The 24603-nt window shown below is 38.3% G+C and overlaps 1 protein-coding gene across 3 annotated transcripts in view; it reads right to left on the bottom strand.

The window, feature by feature from the left end:
- The window catches only part of FNBP1L (formin binding protein 1 like), a 99464-nt gene that overhangs the window by 36366 nt on the left and 38495 nt on the right, over nt 1-24603 (bottom strand). For all 3 annotated transcript variants that reach the window (XM_010385119.2, XM_010385117.2, XM_010385118.2), the window contains exon 2: nt 12410-12525. In XM_010385119.2, coding sequence (XP_010383421.1) covers nt 12410-12525 — 116 coding nt within the window. The remainder of the gene's footprint in view (nt 1-12409; nt 12526-24603) is intronic.

Genomic DNA, 24603 nt, shown 5'->3' with positions numbered 1-24603 from the left:
AGGAAGAAATGACTGCTAACGGGTACAGGGTTTTCTTTTGGGGATGATGAAAATATTCTAAAATTCAATCGTGTTTATGGTTGCAAAACTCTGTAAATACACTAAAAAACCACTCAAGTGTATGCTTTTAGCAAGTGAATCTTATGGCATATGAATTATACCTCAATAAAGCTTCTATAGGAGAAAGAGTGGCAGTTGCATAGGCAGCCCATCTGCCACAGGTACCTCTATTCAACAAGTCTAAAACGAAATTTATCTGCTTCTTAATCTTCTTTTACATACCTCTTTTCTTACATTAGTGGCACTACCAACCATCTAGAATCTAGACATTTAAGCCAAAAATTTGACAATCATCCTACACTTTCTCCCACCTTAACACGTTCAATCCCTACAGATTCTATTTCCTAATTAACTTAAAACAATTTTTATAATAAAAAGGAAAAAATACACAAAGAGAAGCCCTGTCTTGTGACTACTTTATAAAATTGTTTTGTATACAGATGTGGGAGGACAGACTGCTGGAAGCTACTGCAATATCTTGAAACCATGAGGGGAAAGACCAAGAGATGTACGATAATGCCCTGACATCATCGCTAAGCTCTAGAATGCCACTTCCAAATTTGTTACACAAAACGACTCTATTACGTGAAGCTGAAAGCTTCTTAACTGACACTATAGAAGAGTTAAATAAAAATGCCCAGTAGAGATATACAGTAAAAACTAGAACTCTAAAGAAACTTCTGGGATCACGATGCAGATATGAGGGTAAACATGTAAAGACAATAACAGAAACAACAAGGAGTTACCATTTGTCATCCATGTATTATTTGCCAATCTTAATGCTTAAACACTTTATATATAATCTTATGCTTACAACTGCAAGCAGATATTATTAGCCTGACTTTACAGGACTCAGACATATTAAGTGACTTGCCCACAGTCAAATAGCCAGTAAGTGACAAAGCCAAAACCTGCCTCAAACCTGATGCCAACACCTGAGATGGTTAAAATAATGAATGCGAATGAGGCTACTGAAGAAGTATGAAATGAAAGGTAGCTAAAGACCATCTATTAACACAAATTTAACACGGAAGGAAGAAGAGCTGCTTCAGAAGAACAATAAGGACGAACAGCTAGGAAGATTAGAGGTAAACAAACTATGTCCCACCACCTATTTTTAAAACAAAATTTTATTGGAATGCACTACACTAATTCATGCATGTATTGTCTATGGCTGCTTTTGCATTACAACAACAAAGCTGAGATAACTAAGTTGAGTAGACATATGGGTAACAGAAAACCCAAGAGTCTGTCATTGAAGAGAAGGGATTTCTTTTTTAAAGACGTTCTCAGACACGCCAGGTGAGGTGTCTCACGCCTGCAATCTCAGTGCTTTGGGAGGCCAAAGTGGGAGGATCCCTTGGGGCCAGGAGTTCGAGGATGCAATGAGCTATGATCATTGCCACTGCACTCCAGCCTGGGAAAGAGAGTGAGACCTTGTTCCTTAAAAAAAAAGAAAAAAAGAAGACAAGACACTTTGGGAGGCCAAGGCAGACAGATCATTTGAGGTCAGGAGTTTGACACTAGCCTGACCAACATGCTGAAAACCTGTCTCTACCAAAAATAAAAAAAATTAGCCAGGCATGGTGGCGCACTCCTGTAGTCTCAGCTACTCAGGAGGTTGAGGTACGAGAATTGCTTGAATCCGGAAGGCGAAGGTTGCAGTGAGCTGAGATTGTGCCACTGCACTCCAACATGGGCGACAGAGTGAGGCTCTGTCTCAAAAAAAAAAAAAAAAAAAAAGAGGAAGAGGAAGAAGAAAAGGAAAAGAAGAGGAGGAGGAAGAAGAGGGTGAAGAAGAAGAAGTTGTTCTAAGAAACAGTCAACTCATCAAAGATAATAAAACAGGTACCTAAAATATCCACGGAATTTAGCAATTACCAGGTGATTTAACAGTGTGGTTATGACAGGCATAGTCTCTAACCTATAAATGGGGTTGTGTTCTAGAAATTACTTTTAAGTTCAGTGGTTTTCAAGCACAAACTCATGAACTGCATTAAGTAAGTCAAATTTAAGCAAAAAGCATTTCATAGAGTGAGTAGTTTCAAAAATTGACATTTGTATATATCAACATTTTAAACATTGTTTAGGGTCCCAGTCTGTAGTGGACATGTTTTAACTACCTCTATCACTACCCTTCTTCTGCAACAGCTTGTGGAGACACATTTCTGCTCATCAAAAAGCCATGTTATTTCACACACTTCCCAGCCCCCTAACAGTTTGGTAGAACCACGTGGTCCATTCTGCATTGGGCTATGAGCTCTCTGTAAGTACAGGCTGAAGCATTTAGAGCTTGTGTACAACCCTCTGGGCTCCCTCATCCTCTGCTGAAGCAACCCCGTGGAGGTTGAATGATGAGATGAAGATGAAAAGAGTATGGATCCTTGAGTTACCACATGAGCTGTCTGAACTTGTAACAGACTTCGCATGATTAAGAGTGTTAATAAGTAAGTGTTTAGTTAGTTATGTTTAGTCCCTGGGATTTGGAATTTAATATTCTAGTATAGCCTAATATATCCTAAAATACAGCTCCTCCACTGTCATACCTATGAACCTGTGGTCGCGGTGACCACATATTAAGGTCTGGGAGTATTCATTTGATCCAGGTCCATTAATCTAAGCCAATGAAAGTCAATCCTAAAATTTCTGTTGTAATTCTTAGGAAGGCATGCTCTCTTTCTGCTGAAGTTGTTAAACTGATAGGACATAATCTTAAAGCTATGGGAAAAGAGCCTACTGGGAAATTAAACCAACACAGAGAAAAGCGAAGCCAAGAAGAAAGATCCAAAACACTTCTCTAAGTGCCTGGATCCCTAAATTTTTCACTCAAATAAGCCAGTAAATTCCTTTCTTTGTTTAAACCAATCTGAGTTAGGCTTCTGATACTTGAAAGAATTATGAGTACTACCGACGGTAACCACAGAAGTCATTAATAGCTTAAACATCACATAAATAGCCGGGCGCGGTGGCTCAAGCCTGTAATCCCAGCACTTTGGGAGGCCGAGACGGGCGGATCACGAGGTCAGGAGATTGAGACCATCCTGGCTAACACGGTGAAACCCCGTCTCTACTAAAAATACAAAAAACTAGCCGGGCGAGGTGGCGGGCGCCTGTAGTCCCAGCTACTCGGGAGGCTGAGGCAGGAGAATGGCGTAAACCCGGGAGGCGGAGCTTGCAGTGAGCTGAGATCCGGCCACTGCACTCCAGCCTGGGCGACAGAGCGAGACTCCGTCTCGGGAAAAAAAAAAAACATCACATAAATAACACTAATTTGAACTCTAGCTTCTGGGGGGAAAAGCACATGTAACACAAGAGGTAAGGGGAAGAGGAAGAAAATAACTCTGTATTTTGAACATGCAAGGTAATCCTAAGCAATTTTAAAAATACATTCATCTTGCCTCCCTGTATGTAAAACTCACACATCTAAAGGTGACTCATCCCAAACCCCAATATTCTGAGCCCTCAGATGCCATACACAGGTCACTAAAGACTCCATTCAAGTCAACCCTGCAACCTGAAAAACTACAGCACTGTCCAAGACATTCTTCTCATTTTTCACCAAATCCAAATTTATAGGAAAACATATGCTCTGAAAGAAGACACACTAAATTATTATGAGACAGGGTCTCACTCTGTCACCCAGGCTGGAGTACAGTGGTGCAATATGGGCTCACTAAAACCTCCACCTCCTGGGTCAAGCAATCCTCCCACCTCAGCCTCCCAGGTAGCTGGGACAACAGACACATGTCACCACGCCTGGCTAATTTTTTTTATTTTTAGTAGAAATGGGGTTTCACCATGTTGGATCCACCTCCCAAAGTGCTGGGATTATGGGCGTTAGCCACTGCCCTGGCTAACACACCAAATTATTAATAGTACTCACTTCTCAGGAGAGGAACTGGGAAGGGACTTGAATTTAAATGTTATAGTGATCATATAATGCTTTCATAAAATAAAACTAGGCCAGGCATGGTGGCTCACCTGAGGTCAGGAGTTCAAGACTAGCCGGGCCAACATGGCAAAACTCCATCTCTACTAAAAATACAAAAATTAGCCAGATGTGGTGGTGTACACCTATAATCCCAGCTACTAGGGAGGCTGAGGCAGGAGAATTGCTTGAACCTGAGCAGCGGAGGTTGCAGTGAGCCAAGATCGTGCCACTTCACTCCAGCCTGGGAGAAAGAGCGAAACTCCGTCTCATAAATAAATAAATAAAACTAATAATAAAAATATACAATAAGAATGTATTCTTCCGAAGCAGCTGATCTCATTTGGGCCTTCCGAAAAAACAGTCTAAAGTCAACAAAAAGTCATACAAAGGCATGAATGGTTCAGTAAGTCCCGCAAATCCCTGCTTTGCAGTTTTAACACAATATGCTTATTAGCTCAAATAAATTTTAATATGTAAGTGCAAAGTATTCAGGTCGTTCCTAAACTAAAAATATTTCACACAATTCATCTAGTTTAAGAAATCTGCCCTTAATGTTACTTCCCCTAGGCTCTTTTTCTGTTCGCCCCTCTTCTAAATCCAGATTCTCCACCAAACTGACAGCAGTTTATGTATGAGACATGTTTTTAGTATGTTGTCATAAATCAGGAGTTAACTAAAACACAAAGTTTTATATACACACAATACATATTACAGAAATTATAATAGATTCCACAGATAAGCTGGTACATTGTTTTGGGGGGGAAGGGGAGGAAGGGAGGGAGAGAGGGAGCAGAGAGAGAGAGAGAGAGAGACAGTGAATGTGTGTGTGGATCCATGTTTTTCTATGTACTTTGGCTTTATGCACTTTGGATACAAAAGAAATTAGTGTTGTTCTTTCAGTTGTCAGAGAAGGCTTCTAAATTTAGTGGGCATCTCCAAAGATTATAGCAGTCTATACATATTAGTTATATATGTGATATTAAATATATCACCCTTTTTAATGTATATTTAAGTTGTTGATTCTAATCTTTTTATCCATTCTGGTTTTGTCATGTCTATATTTACTTTTGAGTTTCAGTAAAAATTACAAAATATTCCAAAATTTCTAGTCTCAAAACATTAATTCACTTCTATTAAAACACTTTGCAGCTAAGTGCCAGAATGTAAACTATCTCAAAAATCTTAAAAGACTGAGAATCACCTCTATACATTTTCAAACTTTCAACATTTGAGAGGCTGAGTTCTAATTACTGTTTAAGAGGTGATCAATATTCTATTTATTTACAAAATGGAATATAAATCATACCGTTTCTTCCAGCAAAGGGTAATATTAGAGATCTGAGACTCACTGACTAGTACCCCTTTTCTTAACCTACTTAAGAGCTGCCAGATTAACACATATGGCCCAAATTGTGGGCTCAGTTAAGTGACCCAACGATAGTAAACGAAATAGCTGGACCAGCGAGATCCCTTTCTGAAAGTTCTAAGACTTTGGACTTGACACAGCTTTGAGGCCAGTATGGGAGCTAAATCTCTAAGACATAAAACTGGCACTGTTGGTGACTGTATTTCCTGCCACATGGAGAAAGTCAGTCTGCGCTAAAAGAATAAAGCCACCAACCCACCAAAATGAGAGGGGGGAGAGCAGCAGGGGGAGGAGGGGGAGGCAGAGGAGGGGGAAGAGGGGAAAGGGAGGAGGGGGAAGGGGGGAGAGGGAGGAGGAGGGGAGGGGGAGAAGGAGGAAGCGGAAGAGGAAGAAGAAGAAGAAGAAACAACAAAGGGCTTTGGCTGTGTTTCAGATACTGTCTTTATTTTTTTCTGTGACCTAGCTGTAGACCAAGCCTTCTAGCAGTATGACTATTCCACTTCTTGAACTCAATAAAAAATTAAAATCAATAAATCAATAAATTTATACTGTAAATAAATTTCTCATTAAACTTAAATTAGCTCAAGCTGGAGTTTCCATCACTTGCAGCCAAGAACCTTCTCTCTTACAACTTAAACATAAAAGGCATCCATTGCAAAAGAATGAAACTGGGCCAGGCGCAGCAGCTCATGCCTGTAATCCCAGCACTTTGGGAGGCCAAGGCAGGTGGATCACAAGGTCAGGAGACCAGCCTGGTCAATATGGTGAAACCCCATCTCTACTAAAAATACAAAAATTAGCCAGGCATGGTGGCAGGTGCCTGTAGTGCCAGCTACTCTGGAGGCTGAGGCAGGAGAATCATTTTGTAAAAAGTAAAGTAGCGGTTCCTCTTCAAAGACTTTCCTCCCCATCTAATTAGGAATAAACAGTAACTTCTCTTAGAAGCAAAATTTATTTAAAGACATGTGCTAACATTCTTAAATACCTGCTAGCTGTAATAAGGAAATCAGTGTACTTTATGTTCTTAGCTCCCACAATTTAGCCCAAATATTTGCCCTAGCATGCTCAGACTGGTCCAAGCAAGCATTAGGTCATAGCCTGTTCCTCTTCCTTATTTAAAAGTGTTTTTACCTTTCTCAACATTCCACAAGTTACTTCCTCCTTCCTTTGCTCCCCTCTACCTTTACCTCTTTTTAAAAAGTTCTAAGTTGCTAGCCAATCAGGGTGAGGTCCCGTTCCAGCTAATGGAAACTGGACACACCAGTAGGGTGGATGTGTCAGGTTATAAATGACCCTGTCTCCTTTGTTCGGTGTACTCTTGTGGCACGAGTGTACCCTTTCTGCAGGAAGTAAAAATGGTCTTACTAAATAAATAAAATTTATGTTCAAGTGCTATTTCTTTACGGCTCCGAGGAACAAACATTTCAAACAGTCTGAACCCAGGAGGCGGAGGTTGCAGTGAGCCAAGATTGCACCACTACACTCCAGGCTGGGCGACAGAGTGCGACTCTTGTCTCGGGAAAAAAAAAAAAAAAAAATGAAGCTGGACTCTTATAACACATACAAATATTAACTCAAGATGCATCAAAGACCTAAAACTATGAAACTGAGAAGAAAACATAGGAGAAAATCTTTGTGATATTCAATTTTGCAATGATTTCTTGGATATGACACCAAAAGCAGGCAAAAAAAAAAAAATAGATAAACTGACTACATCAAAATTTAAAACTTCAATGCATAGAAGGACATAATCAAGAGAATGAAAAGGCTACCTAGAGAACGGGAGAAAGAATCTGCAAATCGTATATCTGGCAAGGGGTTAAAATCCAGAATATACAAAGAACTCCTAAAACTCTAAAACAAAAAAACCAAGTAACTCAATTTTTAAAAACTGACTTGAAAAGACATTTCTCCAAAGATACACAAATGGACAACAAGCATATGAAAAGATCACTAGTCATCACTGAAAAGTAAGTCAGAACCACAGGGAGATAACAAACTCACACCGATTAGGCTGGTTACTTGCAAAACAAGGATGTGGACTAACTGGAAGCTTTGTGTATTGTTGATGAGAATGTAAAATCTTTCAGCCAGACAAAATAGAGTGACATAGAAACCAAATTCTGATAAAGAGGTATGAGAAAAGTAAAATGAGATAGAGACATACCCGAAACAGGGAGGAAAAAGAGGTTTAATTGGAATTACAGTTCCACAAGGCTGGGGAGGCTTCTGACTCATGGCAGGAGGCGAAAGGCACTTCTGACAGACTAGCTGTATTTGGATTGCTCTGTATCTAAGCCTACCCGAAATATTTGGGGCTGCTCTTAGTAGACACAATGATGTATATAACACCAACTTGACCACATCACAATGATGTACATGACACCAAACTCCAGTATTAATAGAAAGCTGCTATGTAGTCAAAGGTTCGGCATGCGGTCAGAGATCCTAATTTCTAAACTAAACTGAAACACAGATTATTCCATTACTTATTCATTCAACTTATATTTAATCACCCAGTTCCAGAGGTACCAGGTAGGCTTAGTATGGGGTATAGAAATGCACATAATATAATCTCTGATCAAAAGGAATTCAGAGATTTCTGCTTTGGCCAAAATAATGGCTTCCTGTCTTACAGCCTAATTATCTTCCACTATACCATACTGCCACATTTGAACCAAAAATTTATGTATGCTCTGGGGTGGAGGCTGGGGAATATAATTTCATACAGCACTATCTCTATGATAGAACTGAATACAATTACTTTTACTAGGAAAAAACTAAAATGATACATACTTATCACATATATAGGGCTCCTTTTTTTACTTAGAAATCTTAATCTGTTATACAAATACAATAGTATAAGTTTATTAAAAGAATGATTGATTTCAGTTGCATATATCTTTGCAAACAAAACACACTCTACCAAGTGATCTGAAGTAACCATTTTCCATCAATCAAAATGGACATGATTCAATTGTATGTAACTATGTCTTCAAATGTAATTAGATGCTTTATTTTCTATTTACTCCCATCCTAAAACCAAAACCAAAAATCAGTATAAAACACCAGAATAAAGTTAAACCAACACCATCAAAACACAAGAACAGAAGAGTAGAGGGAGAAAAGAAGAAAACAATCTGGAATTGCCAAAGATTAAGAAATTTTAATCTTGCAATATATTTAAAATGTAATTGTTTAACATCATGAATATAGTTGATATGATTTGGCTGTGTCCTTACCCAAATCTCATCTTGAATTACAGTTCCCATAATCCCCATGTGTCATGGGACGGACCAGGTGGAGATAACTGAATCACGGGGGCAGTTTCCCCCATCCTGTTCTCACAACAGTGAGTTAGTTCTCACGAGATCTGATGGTTTTATAATGGGATTCCCCCTTCACTGGGCACTTATTCTTCTCCCTCCACTATGATTATAAGTTTACTGAGGCCTCCCCAGCCATGCTGAACTGTGAGTCAATTAAATCTTTTTCCCTTATAAATTACCCAGTCTCAGATATGTCTTTATTAGCAGCATGAGAATGGACTAATATAATAGTTATTATTTAGGAGGGAAAAAAAAGTGCTGCCTCACTATGAAAGAAATTACCCTCTGCACTAGCAAAAACATGGGGAGTTAACCAAAAGAAATTTTCCCATTAAAGAGGAGGAAACAAACAAGGCAAACCTCTTCCCTTTGGATAAAAGACATACTATAAACAGCAGCTGATAATCCAATCATTTACCAAGTAGTCATCCAAAGCAGCAAATCTCAGTGTAGATCATTTCAAATTAAACATGCTTTCTCTCAACTCTTCATTACTCCTCATACCTCACCACTCCAATAATTCTACCCTTGCTGAGAATCACTGCTATTTAGAATTATCTTTAGAATGGAAATGTGCCAAATTCCTTAAGTGTGCTTTATTCCTTCAAATCACCTATCTAAAGCATCAGTACATAATAAAACCCACTTTCTCAATACAAAATTCTACTTTTCATATCATGAAGTTGTGGGTTCTAGCCACCCTTGCTTCAGTGAACCAGAGCTCAATCCCTTTTTTGCAAGTAAGTGAAAACTGTAATGGTTATTATCAGCCTCAGAACAGACAGAAGGCAAACGAGTCTGCCATTTGATTAGATGAGTCCTGTTACACTAGCAAAACCCTGGCCATCTCAAAAGCTTTGAGGTCTAAGTAGTCTTGGACAGTTAAATATTCCAGATTACTGAAGTTTTGTCTTATAAATTATCAATTTTTATAATTTGTGATAGGAATCTCTTTTGAAGCATAACCTCTTCTTAATAACAAGTGTTTTAAATTACAAAAGTAACACACAATCATTGAAAAGACTACAATTCAAAAGTGTATGAAATAAAAGGTTCCTTCCCTTATCATTCTCTACTCTCATTTCATAAGGGTATCATTGTAACATAATATGGGTGTATTCTTCTAGACCTCTTCAGAATACATACAAATTTTATACAATACTGTATATACAAACACAAGTAAGCAATAAAATGATGTTACTGTACATTCAGTTCTTACTGTACATTCATCATTCAACCTGATGAAGAAGGCTTTTAAGTTTTAAAATATTGGTAAACCTGACTTTTTTAAAACTTTATCTACCACAGTCTTTTTCATCCTTCTTCTACTGACAGGCACTTTTACAACCAGAAACTTTTTTTTTTTTTCCTGCAATGAAGAGTTTTATGCAAACACCTTTGCACACTTGTGTTTTTCTGCAGGGAAGTTTAGAAATGAAAATGCTAGATTAAAGGACAGATTAGACTTTTTAAACATTTTGAGATACACTATTATATTCTCTGCCTTCTTTAAAATAATCTGATTCTTCTCTTGAGGGCCCAAGATCATTCTTACCAGTATTTACTTTTTCACTCTGTATAATACAGTGATTCTCTTGGGGCCTTAGAAGTAGGTTCACTTTTCACTATGGTTTGGATATGGTTTGTTTGACCCCAACCAAAACTCATGTTGAAATCTGATCCCCAAAGTGGTGGTGTTAGGAGACGGTGCCTAATGGGAGGTGTTTGGATCATGAGGGATCCACCCTCATGGATAGTGGTTTGGTGTCATTTTTGGTAGTGAGTTGTGTTCTCACTCTAATAAGACTGGATCACTTTTTGAGAGTGGGTTTTTTAAAAGCCAGTACTCCTTCAGGTTTTCCTTCTCTCTTCATACATCCACGCTTCCCCTTTGACCCAACAAAACCCTGCGCCAGAAGCTGGGGGCATGCCTTTGAACTTACCAACCTGTACAACCATTAGTTAAATAAACCTCTTTTCTTTATAAATTACTCAGACTCAGGCATTCTGTTATGGCAACACAAAATGAACTAGGGCACTCCTGCATTAAATTTCATCTATTTTTGTAATTTTTAAACCTTTTCCTTTATTGTTTGTCCCTTCACACTGCCATCACTGTATTACCTATAGCATTTTTTCTCATTCATTTCTATTGGAAAAACTGAGAATTTTCCAACAGAAATCTGATCATTTAATGTGCTAAAATTGAGATCAAATGAAAATTTAAATAAAATTTTTATTTGTCACACAAGAATACATCTGGTAGCTGCTATTTTAATCTCTCAGAGGCCATTTCAAGCTCTTCTAGATTCTAGAGAGGTAAGGTTCCCAGATCATTAACTTTTGGACAGATGAAACATCATCACTATGATTATTAATATACTAATAGGCTCCCTGTTTATATTCTCATGTGGAAAATACCTTGTTTAAAAAAACAGGAGAATGATGGATTAGGAAATTAGCATAATGCCATTATTCAGTAAATATCGTGTTTATCATTATAAAAATATTATAAGCAAGCTGTTTATGACTCTATTCCATCCCTGCATCCAGTCAGTTGGTTACATGCACTATTATAGTGGATATATGAGGCACTCAAGTATCTCCCCCTTCCTTCTAGGACCACTAGTTTAAATTAATTTTGAGTAACTATCCTCCCCCCATCATTAGCTATAAGTCAATATTAGTGAATTGTTCAAGATAAACACATAACCTAACCAAAGTCAGTATGACTAAATGAGACCCTCTGCTAGTATTTCTGGAGAAAAGAAGCTTGGTGCAGGCTTGCACTTTCCCTTACTTTCATGCCCCTTTCCTTTCTTCTATTCCCCCACTCCCTCTTTCCCTCCCTTCCTTTCTCCCCAAAGGTACAATAGAGAAGACCATCATTCTTCTCCAGAACATGGGGGTATGAATATGTAAAACCTAGAGCTAAAGGAATAGAGAGGATGGTATGAATGGAACCTGAGAATAAAGAGAACAAGTGGGAGCACAGCCAAGAAATGGGGCCTGAAGACTATTTGACCCCTGAATCAAAATATGCCTGGACTTTGTAGTCATGTATGCCTGTTTAGGTTGCATTTTTTTGTCACTTCAGGACACTTTTTTATCCTAAATCCTACAGCTAAAACCTTATACTGGTGTCTAGTCTTCAGACTTCAAGCACCCATTTTTACTGAATAAGTTCCAGCAACTACTTGTCACAAAGTCCATCAGTTTTAAGACTAAACTTTTCCCTTTAAAACTTTTATCTTCCAAAACATTCTAGAATCACATTCATTTATAATATGTAACTGAATACTGACAGAAACAAACTCAGCTCAGTACACACTGAATTTCCAAGTCTTACAAACGCTGAAGAAAAGAGAAACTCTGAAGAAATATTCAATACTTTGAAAAGATGACTAAAGCAAAAAGTTAGGAATAAAAGTATAAAACAGAATAACACCCAGATATTTCTTTTTCCTGGCATTATGCCCCCCAGTTTTCAGATTTTTAAGTGTCTTTCTGGAATGACAGCTATTTGTGATCCAGCTAGTCAATATTCCTTGTGGTACTGTACTGGCCAATGATTTAATTAATCATTAAAACAAACCAGTTATCTATTCAATCTAATTCTGATGAAAAATATATAATTTAACCTCTGGAATATCACACTCCTCTAATATCCAACTGTTTAAACATGTAATTTCATTTCTAAAAACTGAAAAAAAGTTAACTTACCTCAATTGTTTCGCGTAGTTCTGTTCAATTTCTATCCTCTCTTTAACAAATTTGGCATATCTTTCCAAGAAGTCAATTCCCCATTGTGTATGCTTGTCTAAGCTGTCGAACTGATCCTAGAAAAGGAAGATAAAAATGCATTTTCAAAAGTCTAAAATGTTATCCACATATATTTTAAACAGCTTCTGATATTTGTACAGAGAAGCAATGAGGTATAAAAGGAAAAACCCAGGCTCATCTACTAGTTCCCTCACTTCGCCCGTTAAGACCTAGAAACAGGTCCGTAAGCATAAATCTTGCTACTTTATGCCTGAATGTCTTTACAAACATGGCTCTCCCAGTTGCAACACCCTCCCCTGTTCTGCTTTTTGCAGTCAACTCTTCCCCAAATCCCCCCTACCCTGGCCTTTGAGATTCAGTTCAGGCATTATGTCCACCAGAAAATGGTCCTAAACTCTCAGACTTTCTCCATGTCCCCAAGGCTCCCTAAAATTACTATCTTATTCGTTTGCTATACTATATTGAGAGCCAGAATCATGCATTATTCAACTCTGAACTCCCACAGCCTAAGCACCATGCTTGGCACCATAGCAGGTACTCAACGAAGAATTATATAGCTGGACAAAATCAAATATACCTGAGTTCAAATTCTGGGATCTGCCATTTCCGAGATGTTTGAAACTGGGCAAGCTAACAAGGCTCCTTGAATGTTTTCCCATCTTAAAATGGAAATCCCATCACCCACCTAACAGGATTGTGGTGATGTTATTAAACATGTTCTGCAACGCAGGAAACATGATAATGACATATAATAGAGTACCACTGTCCTACAAGGCTCTTTCAGTCCTCACAGATGCCACCTCCTGCCAGAGAAACCACCATTTCCCTTGCTTTAAGAACAAGCTCCAAACTGACTAATAACTTGGTGCTGTCTTCCTCTCATATATCAAGTCTGCAGTGCTGAAAAAATATTCAAGTATCATCCCTTTCCATATTTACAGCTTCTTTTAAAATCACTTGTGGTTTAGTCACATTATTTACAAATTATCTCCTTTTGACTTTTCTCTTTCTCTACCTTAAACCATCACAAAGAAATTCTACTCCTAAAAGCAAGTTGCCACTCTAATTCTATTCTTCCAAGAAGCTTTCTGATTATCATCTGGTTTTCAAAATATATTTGAATACAGCAAGAAAATGCACTACTCAGTAAACTCAATCTGCATAATATGAACTACTGTAAATTAGAATTCTCATCAAACTGAAACTGAAACACACTCAATGACAAACAATTCCCAAAAAAAAAAAAAAAAACACTTCAAAGCTGAAACAATCTTCCTTTATTTTTCTAAATTGCTTCAAAGGCTTCTCTTCCCACAATCTTCTTCACCAAATTTTATATTACACTTCTTTATCCTCTAGATTAAGTCTCCAAATTTTAAATTTCAAACCCCATCAGTAAAAAACCTGAACAAAAACTGTATTTAGTTATTTATATATTAAATTATATACTATTGAATTATGTAGTTATGAAATCCACAATAGAAACTTTAAAAAGAGATGAAAATGAAACGAACATTATTTTTAAACCTTTTTTTTTTTTTTTTTAACATATTTGACAAACAAAAGCCTTTGAGCAATGACTTTTAAAATATTATGGCCGGGGGCAGTGGCTCAAGCCCGTAATCCCAGCACTTTGGGAGGTCGAGGTGGGCGGACCACTTGAGGTCAGGAGTTCGAGGCCAGCCTGGTCAACATGGTGAAACCCTGTCTCCATTAAAAACACAAAAATTGGCCAGGCATGGTGGCACGCCACTTGTGGTCCCAGTTACTCAGGAGGCTGAGGCAGGAGAACGGCGTGAACCCGGGAAGTGGAGCTTGCAGTGAGCTGAGATCGCGCCACTGCACTCCAGCCTGGGTGACAGAGCAAGACTCTGTCTCAAAAAAAAAAAAAAAAAAAAAAAGTTCAAACCCCACTAAAACTAATTGTGATTACTACCTTTATGTGTCATCTAGGCTGTGCAACTGTGCCCAGATATTTACTTGGTTAAACATTATTCTGGATGTTTCTGTGAAGGTGTTTTTTAGATTAAATTAACATTTAGGCCAGGTACAGTGGCTCATGCCTATAATCCCAGCACTTGGGAAGGCCTGGATGGGAGACTCACTCAAGTCCAGGAGTTCAAGATCAGCCTGGGCAATACAGTAAGACCCTGTCTCTACAAAACATAAAAAGGCTAGGTGGCTCACATATGTAATCCCAGCACTTCGGAAGGCTGAAGCAAGAGAATCTCTTGAGCTCAGGAGTTCAAGACCAGCCTTAGCAACATGTTAAGACCCAATCTCTTAACAATTAGCCAGGCATGTTAGTACATGCTTATAATTCCAGCTACCTGGGAGACTGAAGTGGAAGAATTGTTTGAGCCCAGAAGGTCATGACTGCAGTGAGCCGTGATCACTGCACTTCAGCCAGGGTAAGAGAGCAAGACCCTGTCGCAAAAATAAATATTAATAATAAATAAATAAATAAAATTAGCCAGGTGAAAGGTGGAGGTGGGAGGATCCCTTGAGTCCAGGAATTCAAGTTACAGTGAGCTGTGACTGTGTCACTACACTCCAGCCTGGGTGACAGTGAGATCCTGTCCACAGGAAAGGAAGGAAAAAGAAGGAAGGGGGAGTGAGGAGGGGGAGAAAACAAGAGGGAAGGAAAAAATTAATATTTAAATAGGTGAATTTTAAATAAAGCAGATTATGCTCCAAAACGGGTGGGTGGGCCTCATCTAATCAGTTGAAGTCTTTCATTGAACAGACTGACCTTCCCCCAGCAAGAAAGAATTCTGCCAGAATACTGACTTTGGTCTGAAACTATAACTGTTCCCTGGGCCTACCCTGCAGATCCCAAGCCTCCACAACCACATGAGTCAATTTCTTAAGAGAAATTTCTCTCTATATGTGTATATATCCTGTTGATTATCTGTCTCTGGAGAATTCTGACTAAAACACTGATTTTACAACAAGCAAAAAATTTCTGTTTCTAAGAATTTTAAGTGTACAGACAAAATAATACTTGCAGGTGACACCGATCATTTTCAGCAACAAAATTATATAATGAATACATTTCCAAATATTCATCATCAAAATGCTTTCTATATAGCTCAAATTTCTTTGGAAAAGCAGCTATTCAGTCACCATTAAAACTTCTCTTTTATCTTGAAGGCACAGATTAAATTTTCTCAAAAATACCTGGTAGGTAAGCATACTAGTTAAAGAAAAATGTCAACAAATTTGAAACAGTCAGGAGAGAGCAAACCTGTATTAAACAAAGATTTTTCAATTGTCTCTCCCTGTTTCATTTGGAAACACTGTAGTCTTAAAGGTATTATTTTTATAAAACTAACCATAACAAAAATACAACTTAATATTTTGTGAACTTCCTGCTTTAGTTTTCTTTGCTTACCTACAAATGAAGTGAATAAATTCCAACCTTATTCCAATTTCCTTTTTAAAATTCCAGCCAACACACTACTTTATCAGTGGTTAATACATTTACTGTTAAGAATAAATCTTTTTCAACACATCTTTCCATCAGTGGGTCACAAAAAGGCAGTTTTAAATATAACTGCTTTATTGAAACAGTATTCATTACTGAAACAATCTGGACATTATAAGCTGAGAAATGTTGGAAACATCTGTACTTTAATGAAACTGTACAACAAACTTTCTGTGTGAAATCTTTTCTAAAAAAAAATTTCTATTTTTCCATATGGCCTAAGAGTATTTGCTGAGATAATTTATTTTGCTGCCATATTTTACACATATAATATCACTATTTTCACCACAAAAGGAAGAGCTAGTGCTAACGATTGATACCATTTGGCTGTGTCCCCACCCAAATCTCACCTCAAATTGTAACAATCCCCACATGTCATGGGATGGACCTTATGGGAGGTAATTGAATCATGGGGGCACGTTTTTCCCTTGCTGTTCTCATGACAGTGAATAAGTCTCACCAGATCTGATGGTTTTATAAAGGGGAGTTCCCCTGCAAATGCTCTCTTGCCTGCTGCCATGTAAGATGTGACTTTGCTCCTCATTCACCTTCTGCCATGATTGTGAGGCCTCCCCACCCATGTGGAACTGTGAGTCAATTAAACCTCTTTCCTTTATAAATTACCCAGTCTCGGATGTCTTTATTAGCAGCATGCGAACAGACTAATACAGCTACGTAGTAAGAAATGCACACATTTTGTCTCCACTACTGATTCCTGAAACAGAGCTTCCAAAACCCTTGGAACTCCATGAGTTGTAGGGGTAAGAGGAGCATCTTTTGTTATTCATAATAACCCCCTTTCAATCATACCTAAATTTATACTAATGCGGTGACTTTGAAGGACAAGGACTGGTTGCTAGAGGAACCATCCATGTGATTTGAGGGTTGAAACTTTCAGCTCTCCCTATCCCCAAGTCTCCTGGGAAAGGAGAAGGGATGGAGATTGAATTCAATCAACAATAACTAATGATTTAATCAATCACACCTATGTAATGGAGCCTCCACAAAAACCCTAAACCATGGGTTTGGAAACCTTCGGGGTAGGTGAACACATCCACTTGCAGTGCATCTCAACTCCACAGGAACAAAAGGTCATGCATCCCGGGTCTTTCTAAAGCTTACCTTAGGTACCTCTTCGTCTAGCTGTTCATCTGTGTCCTTTATAATATCCTTTGTAATAAACCAGTAATAGTAAATAAAGTGTTTCCCTGAGTTCTGTAAGGCATTACAGCAAATTATCAAACCGGAGGAGGGGGTCACAGGAACCCCTGATTTGTAGCCAAGTCAGTCAAGTACCCAGATGTCCAGGACCTGCAATTGATGCTTGAAGTCCAGGCAGTATTATGGAACTGAACCCTTCAACTGTAGGATCTGTACCAACTCCAGGCATATAGTGACAAAACTGAACTGTAAGACATCTAGTTAGTGTCCAGAGAATTGAAGAACTGGTTGTTCAAGTGGAAAAAACTCACGTTTGGTGTCAGAAGGAACAATTTTTCCTTTTAGCAAGAATATTTCTAATAGTGTACTGTCTTTCACCACTAAGTTCAAAATTTCAAGACACTTTGCAGTAACACATATTCATATCATAGCAGCATTATGGAAGCAACCCACTTGTCCATCAACAGATAAGTGAAGAAAGAAAATGTGGTATATAAATACAATTAATATTATTCAGCCTTAAACGGAAGGAAATTCTGGCACATGCTACAAAACATGGATAAATATTGAGGACATCATGCTAAGTAAAATAAGACAGAAAAGGACAAATACTGTATGATTCCACCTACATGAGGTACTTAGAATAGTCAAAATCAGAGAGAAGGAAGTAGAATGGTAGTTGACAGGGAATAGGGGTAGGAAGGAATGGGGAGTTATTTAATGAGTGTAGAGTTGCAAGATGAAGATCATTCTGGAAATATATGGTGGTGATGGTTGTACAACAGTATCAATGCACTTAATGCCACTAAACTGTACATTTAAAAATGGTTAAGATGGTAAATTTTACACTGCATATTTTATACAGTAAAAAAATCTGCACCCCTCCACCAAAAATAAATTTCCTGTGGTTCACCCAAGCATTCACCATCATAGCTCATTGCAGCGTCAAAATCCTGGGCTTAAGTCATCTTCCAGCCTCAGCCTCCCAAGTAACTAGGACTACAGACATGCCCATGGCTCACTGCAGACTCAACCTCCTGAGCTTAAGTGATCCTTCCAGCTCAGCTTCTCAAGTAGCTGGGACTATAGGCGCGTATCGCCATGTCCAGCTAATTTTTGTATTTTTAGTAGAGACAGGGTTTTGCCATGTTGCCCAGGCTAATCTCAAACCCCTGAGTTCAAGCGATCCTCCTGCCTTGGCCTCCCAAAGTGCCATCTCAAATAACCTTCTCAATAATTTCTTAGAGGGGGAAGGTTACCTCTAGTCCATATGATTATATAGACATTATATCTTTCTTTTTTAATAAACATTATGTTTTTTTCTCAAACACATTAAGAAGCATCAGCCTGGTCATTCTTATCGTTTGCCTATATTCACATTAAAATATTATATTTAATCCATGGTTTCTTTTTTATATATCTTTTTTAGGTTTTTAAGAGATGGAGTCTAGCTCTTTCACCCAGGAATGTAGTGGCACCATCATAGCTTACTGCAGCATCGAACTCCTGGGCTTAAGCTAATTTTAAAAAATATTTTGTAAAGAAGGGGTCTTGCTTTGTTGCTCAGTCGGGTCTCAAACTCCCAGCCTCAAGCAATTCTCCCACCTGGGCCTCCCAAAGCACTGGGACTATAGGCGTGAACCACCACACCCAGTCCAATCCACGGTTTCTTTACAGGAAACTTTTTAAGTCCAAGACAAGACACCAGGATCAACTCACATTTTGAATACTAGTAAAGTATCCCATTTCTTATTTTTTAGATAACATATAAACAGAAGTTCTAAGCTCTGTCAGTGGATCATCTTGTGCGCTCTTCTTTGGAGACCCAGGTTTTAAATAATGCATTATCCTTTATCTAATTTTTATCAAGTCCTTCCTACCCTACTAATATGATTTTACTGGCTTTTTTCTTCTTGTTGTTATCTCTTCCACCAGTGCTTCCCATAAAGAATTCATTTTCTGTTTATCACTTTTCAAGCTCTTTCAGGATTCTCAAAGAAAAATTACTTCATCTAAAAAATAGATATCTAAGACCTGTGTCAGACTTTTTAAAAACTAGATGTCATTCTTATTTTCTCCAATACTCAAAATCATGCATGCTGTGATTCCACTGGATAAAACCTTGGACTAGGCCGGGCGCGGTGGCTCAAGCCTGTAATCCCAGCACTTTGGGAGGCCGAGACGGGCGGATCACGAGGTCAGAAGATCGAGACCATCCTGGCTAACACGGTGAAACCCCGTCTCTACTAAAAAATACAAAAAGCTAGCCGGGCGAGGTGGCGGGCGCCTGTAGTCCCAGTTACTCGGGAGGCTGAGGCAGGAGAATGGCGTAAACCCGGGAGGCGGAGCTTGCAGTGAGCTGAGATCCGGCCACTGCACTCCAGCCCGGGCAACAGAGCGAGACTCCGTCTCAAAAAAAAAAAAGAAAAAAAAAAAAAAAAAAAAACCTTGGACTATATCTATGTATTAGCTCTCTCCAAAAGGTATTTTTAGAGTTGGTCACCATAACAAATGTGTAAAAGCTCAGCTAATCAGAATATTGAGAAAGTTTAGTCAAATTTCATTTTTCAGTTACTGATGGTTAAGTTACAAATTATAAAATTTATTTAGATACCATTTTTTAAAGTTTTAAATTTATTTTGTAACTGACAAAAACTGGATATATGGATACAATGTTTAATTGTTAATGTTGATTTAAAACTCAAAATAGAACTGTACAAGTAGAAAACATAACAGAAGCCTATAACTGTGTTAAGTATATTTCATTAAGGTTGTACCATACTTTTAAAATAAATAAAAGCCAACTTCAAAAAACAGCAATCAGCTTTAAAAGGTACCATAAAGGTAAAATATAATACAAGTTTAGCTACAAGTGAAACAAATTCTCTTCTTTGTAACAACCGTGACCTGGCCATAGCGCATGCCTATCATTCCAACACTTTAGGAGGCCCAGGTGGGAGGATAACAAACAAAAATTTTTTTTACACTAGGTAGTGGTGGCAAATCCCTGTAGTCCCAGCTACTGGAGAGGCTGAGGATGGGAGGACAGCTTGAGTCTGGAGGTTCAAAGTTACAGAGAGCTGTGATTGTGCCACAACACTCCTGGGTAACAGAGCAAGACCCTGTCTCTTTGGGGTGGGGAAAAAAAAGTCATCCAGCCTTTCTTTAGTAGTCACACTATCAGTGATCAAACAACTCCAGAAACATGAGAGAAGGCTGGAAAGCAAGCAATGGTTTTAATCACCACAATATAAAGTAGAAAGTTTTTAAATTAAAATATAAGAATCAGCCAGGCATGGTGGCTCACGCCTGTAATCCTAACACTTGTGAGGCCAAGGTGGGAGGACTGCTTGAGTCCAGGAGTTGAAGATCAGCCTGGGTAATGCAGCAAGACCATCTCTACAAAAAATAATTTTTAAAAAAATTAGCCCATGCCTGTAATCCCAGCTACTCTGGAAGCTGAGGTAGGAGGATTGCTTGAGCCTAGGAGGTTGAGGCTACAGTAAGCCATGATCACACATTGCACTCCAGCCTGGGTGACAGAATAAGACCCAATCTCTTAAAAATAAATAAGTAAATGATAAAATGTAAGAATCAAAGTCATGAAGTCTTAGATTATCAAAAGTAACATCTTCCAACCTCTGTAGTTTCAAAGCCTGAGATCATACATCTTCCCGCTCCACATCAGCAAATACTTTGGGACTATGGAAAAGGTCAAGGGAAAAGATCATGAAAAACTAAAGAAGTGAAGGTGAGCAGTATTCTGAAATCATCTGTAAGTTAGAAATAAAGAAGAATATTAAGTCATTAAAGAGGCAACACTTCCCTATTCTCTCTACCTTTAGCATTGCTCTTATTCCTATGGATTTATTCCAGATAGAATCCGGAATAAATTACTAGTTAGTAATTTCAGCTAGCTGGACTTACTCAGAGTTCAACTTCCTCATTTCCTTGTCTTAATTATCCTCTCACTTCCTTTTCCAACACATTCATTCTTACCATACATAGCTTTCGTGAAATTAATCTCTATATCAGTGGTGAGTTCTAATCTAAACCTTATCATCTTATATTTAAACTCAAGAAAGCTCATTTTCTGTTTCCTTTGGGCATTCTTTTTAATTTTGTAAGATATTTAAAGTTATTTTACTGTATTTACTTGGAAACACAGGAAAATATCCTAAATTAAAGCTGGCATCAGCACCAACATAAATGTCCACATTATGTAGCATAACTCAAATTATACAAGGTTCTACTGCATAGTAATGTGAGGCAATAAATATTATGTTTACTCAATCTTCTTGCTTTTATCTGTATGTCTTTAATGTAATTTAAAAGAACTATTTTATATATCACAAAAGGTTATTTTTTAGAAGTCACTATTTAATATTCAATCCTTGTTTTCCTAATTACTTTGATACAGCCTTGCATCTAAATGAAGTTCCAATAAAGTACTTTTTGGTAAAAAACCAAGGGTCACCATCATTTTAAAAATACTTTCCTCACTAAAAAGCAGAATAATGACTTTGCTGTCCTAGTTTGGACTTGCTCTATGGCTCTGACTTTCTGCCAAAGTTCCTCCAGCACTTCTGAATACCAAACTACCACCAAAAATGTTTTTAAAGATCTAACACAACTGACTTTTCTCCCTCTTTAACTCTTATGGACTGCAGAAACTTTTTGTTTCAGTCTCATAGAGCTAAAACACCAACTTCCATTCAGGATCAACCATGTCTATCCTCAAAGAAAATTGAGAAATATTGCAGAATTTTTTAAAAATCAATTTAATTATTTTCGGTTTCTCATGGTGTTGTTTTTTTAAAGACAGGTGAAAACTTGCATATTTGGGAAATTCCCCCAATCTTTTCATTTAATTTTTTCTTAAATTAAGCTCTTAGTGACTTCAAAATCTACCCAAATGATCTTTCCAATATCCTACTGCAATTTTTCTTTTTTACTTCTCTGTGACTTTCACTTCCACTCCACCTTGATAAGTCATTCCCATGGTTGTCTCCATTGTCATTAGCAATAACTGCCTTATAAAGTAGGAAGAATGTCAATCTTGTCTCTCCCACTCCACTTCCCTGCAATAAATTTCAAGAATGTCTTTCTCAGGCAGCTAGCCCTGTCAAGTCACTCCCTGAAATACCCCAAGTCCAACAATTTTTTGGCCCCACAGAGACCACAACCCATTGATCCCAACACATCATTATTATTATCCTTCACCCCCTCCTGTCGTCATTTCCATCTTTATACAGCTTGGATTCCCTAAGCTGTCATTATAATCACTCCTTCCAAATATACTCACTGTCCTTGCCCCTCTCTAGCTTTGCCAAATTTCAGCCCTGATTTATGGTTAGAGTTTTACTAACTCTTCCTCATGCTGCAGAAGAAAATTGGAAAAAAGGAAAGAAAAAACCAGGCTGGCTAATTATACTTTGAAATTCATGTCTATTACCTACAGGACTTTAATACTACTTAGTTCAAATCCATTCACTACTTCATTATCCTAGCCAACTATCTCATACCTTATTCTTTTACTTTAAATTTACACCATCTCCTATCCATCTCACTCTTAGCTAATAACCTTGCCTCCTACTTTGCTACAAGAGAAACAGAAGGTAACTCCTTGCTCACCAACTCTATTTTTTACCACAATACCTGCATGTTTTTATTAGGCCTTCCTGATTATTACTTTGGATAAACTGTCCACGCCCCTAATACTTCAACTTACCTGGAGAACTAGTGCAGTTACAAGTTCAGTTGTTAGAACGGTTAAAACCCTGGGCCTACATATGTTTGACGTATTCCAGAAAGAGCAAAAAGCTGAATAAGCAAGCCACAGCTGAGTGAGCAAGAGGGGAGGGTAGTAGATACTGAAGTGGAGTGTGTGAGCGCCAGAATGCCAGTTTATATGCCCTATCTTCCACCATAAGGACCTTGGCTTTAACCCTGAGTTGGAAATACACTGGAGGGTATAACCTCCAATAAACTTGGCATGACCCAATACAAGTTTTTAAATAGATCACTGGAGTTTCTATGTTGATTAAAAACTAGCTCAAGGTCCACAGACCCACCATCCTTGAACACATCTGATCTTGTCTGATCTTAGAAGCTACGCAGGGTCAGGCCTGGTTAGTATTTGGATGGGAGACTGCTTGGGTATACCGGGTGCTGTAGGCTTTTTCTTTTAAAAAAAAAAAAAAAAAAAAGACAAAACACACACACACACACACACACACACACACACATATATATATACACCGAACTCAGAGTAAGGGAGACCTTTTAAGGAAGCTACTGCAATAATCCAGACCAGAGATGAGCTGGTTTGGTCCAGAGTAAAAGCAGCAGGGTGGTGAAAAGTGGTAAGATTTTGGATATATTCTGAAGGTAGTGTGAACAAATTTTTCTAATGTTTTGAGCATGGGTTTTAGAAGAAAAACAAACATCAGTTTTGAGCCCCATGAACTAGAAGGATGAAACTGCTTTTAACTAAAAGAAGAGATCAAGTTTGGGCAATGGGAAGAAAAAAGTTTTGACTTTAGACAGTTAATTTTGAGATGTCCTTAAGATATCCAGGTTGATATGTTGAGTAGGCAGCTAAATACATATGTCTGGAATTAACAGAAGTGGTCCTGCTGAAGATACGTGATAAAGAAATTACCCTGGACATGATCTCAATTAAGTCTTGTTGCACACCAACATTCAGAGGTCAAGGAATTGATGAAGAACCAGCAAAGGATACTGAGGAGTAACCAGTGAGGTACAAGTAAAACTAGAAAAGTGTGGCGTAATTTATAAGAAGACAAATGAAGATCACTACAGTGATGAACATCTTAGTCCTGAATTCAAGGCATTTACGGCTAGGTAGGTTGACCTGTTAACAAGATCTTCCAAGGTCTTCTAAGGAGCCTTATTCCCTTATATGATTTTCTTTTTCTGAATTTCTACCAGGCCTGGAGTCAAAAATCTCTGTTACGTCGTTGGTTAGTGAAAACTTATTTGTTCTGCCTTCCTCTATCGAATGCAGTGACAAATTAAGTATGATGAAAATTGAGATGCCAAACATGTAGTACTGCCTAACTTTGTAACATTTCAGACTGTAAGAGTTGAAATTTACTTGACGGGCCGGGCGCGGTGGCTCAAGCCTGTAATCCCAGCACTTTGGGAGGCCGAGACGGGCGAATCACGAGGTCAGGAGATCGAGACCATCCTGGCTAACACGGTGAAACCCCGTCTCTACTAAAAATACAAAAAACTAGCTGGGCGAGGTGACGGGCGCCTGTAGTCCCAGCTACTCGGGAGGCTGAGGCAGGAGAATGGCGTAAACCCGGGAGGCGGAGCTTGCAGTGAGCTGAGATCTGGCCACCGCACTCCAGTCCGGGCGACAGAGCGAGACTCCGCCTCAAAAAAAAAAAAAAAAAAAAAAAAAAGAAATTTACTTGACAAACTATACTCTCAGTTTGAACACTTTAACTGACTTACC

Source organism: Rhinopithecus roxellana, chromosome 8 (assembly GCF_007565055.1).
Source record: "Rhinopithecus roxellana isolate Shanxi Qingling chromosome 8, ASM756505v1, whole genome shotgun sequence".
NCBI classification, from domain to species: Eukaryota; Metazoa; Chordata; class Mammalia; order Primates; family Cercopithecidae; genus Rhinopithecus; species Rhinopithecus roxellana.
The sequence above is the reverse complement of the archived record's forward strand: the minus strand, read 5'-3'. Positions and strand labels throughout refer to the sequence as shown.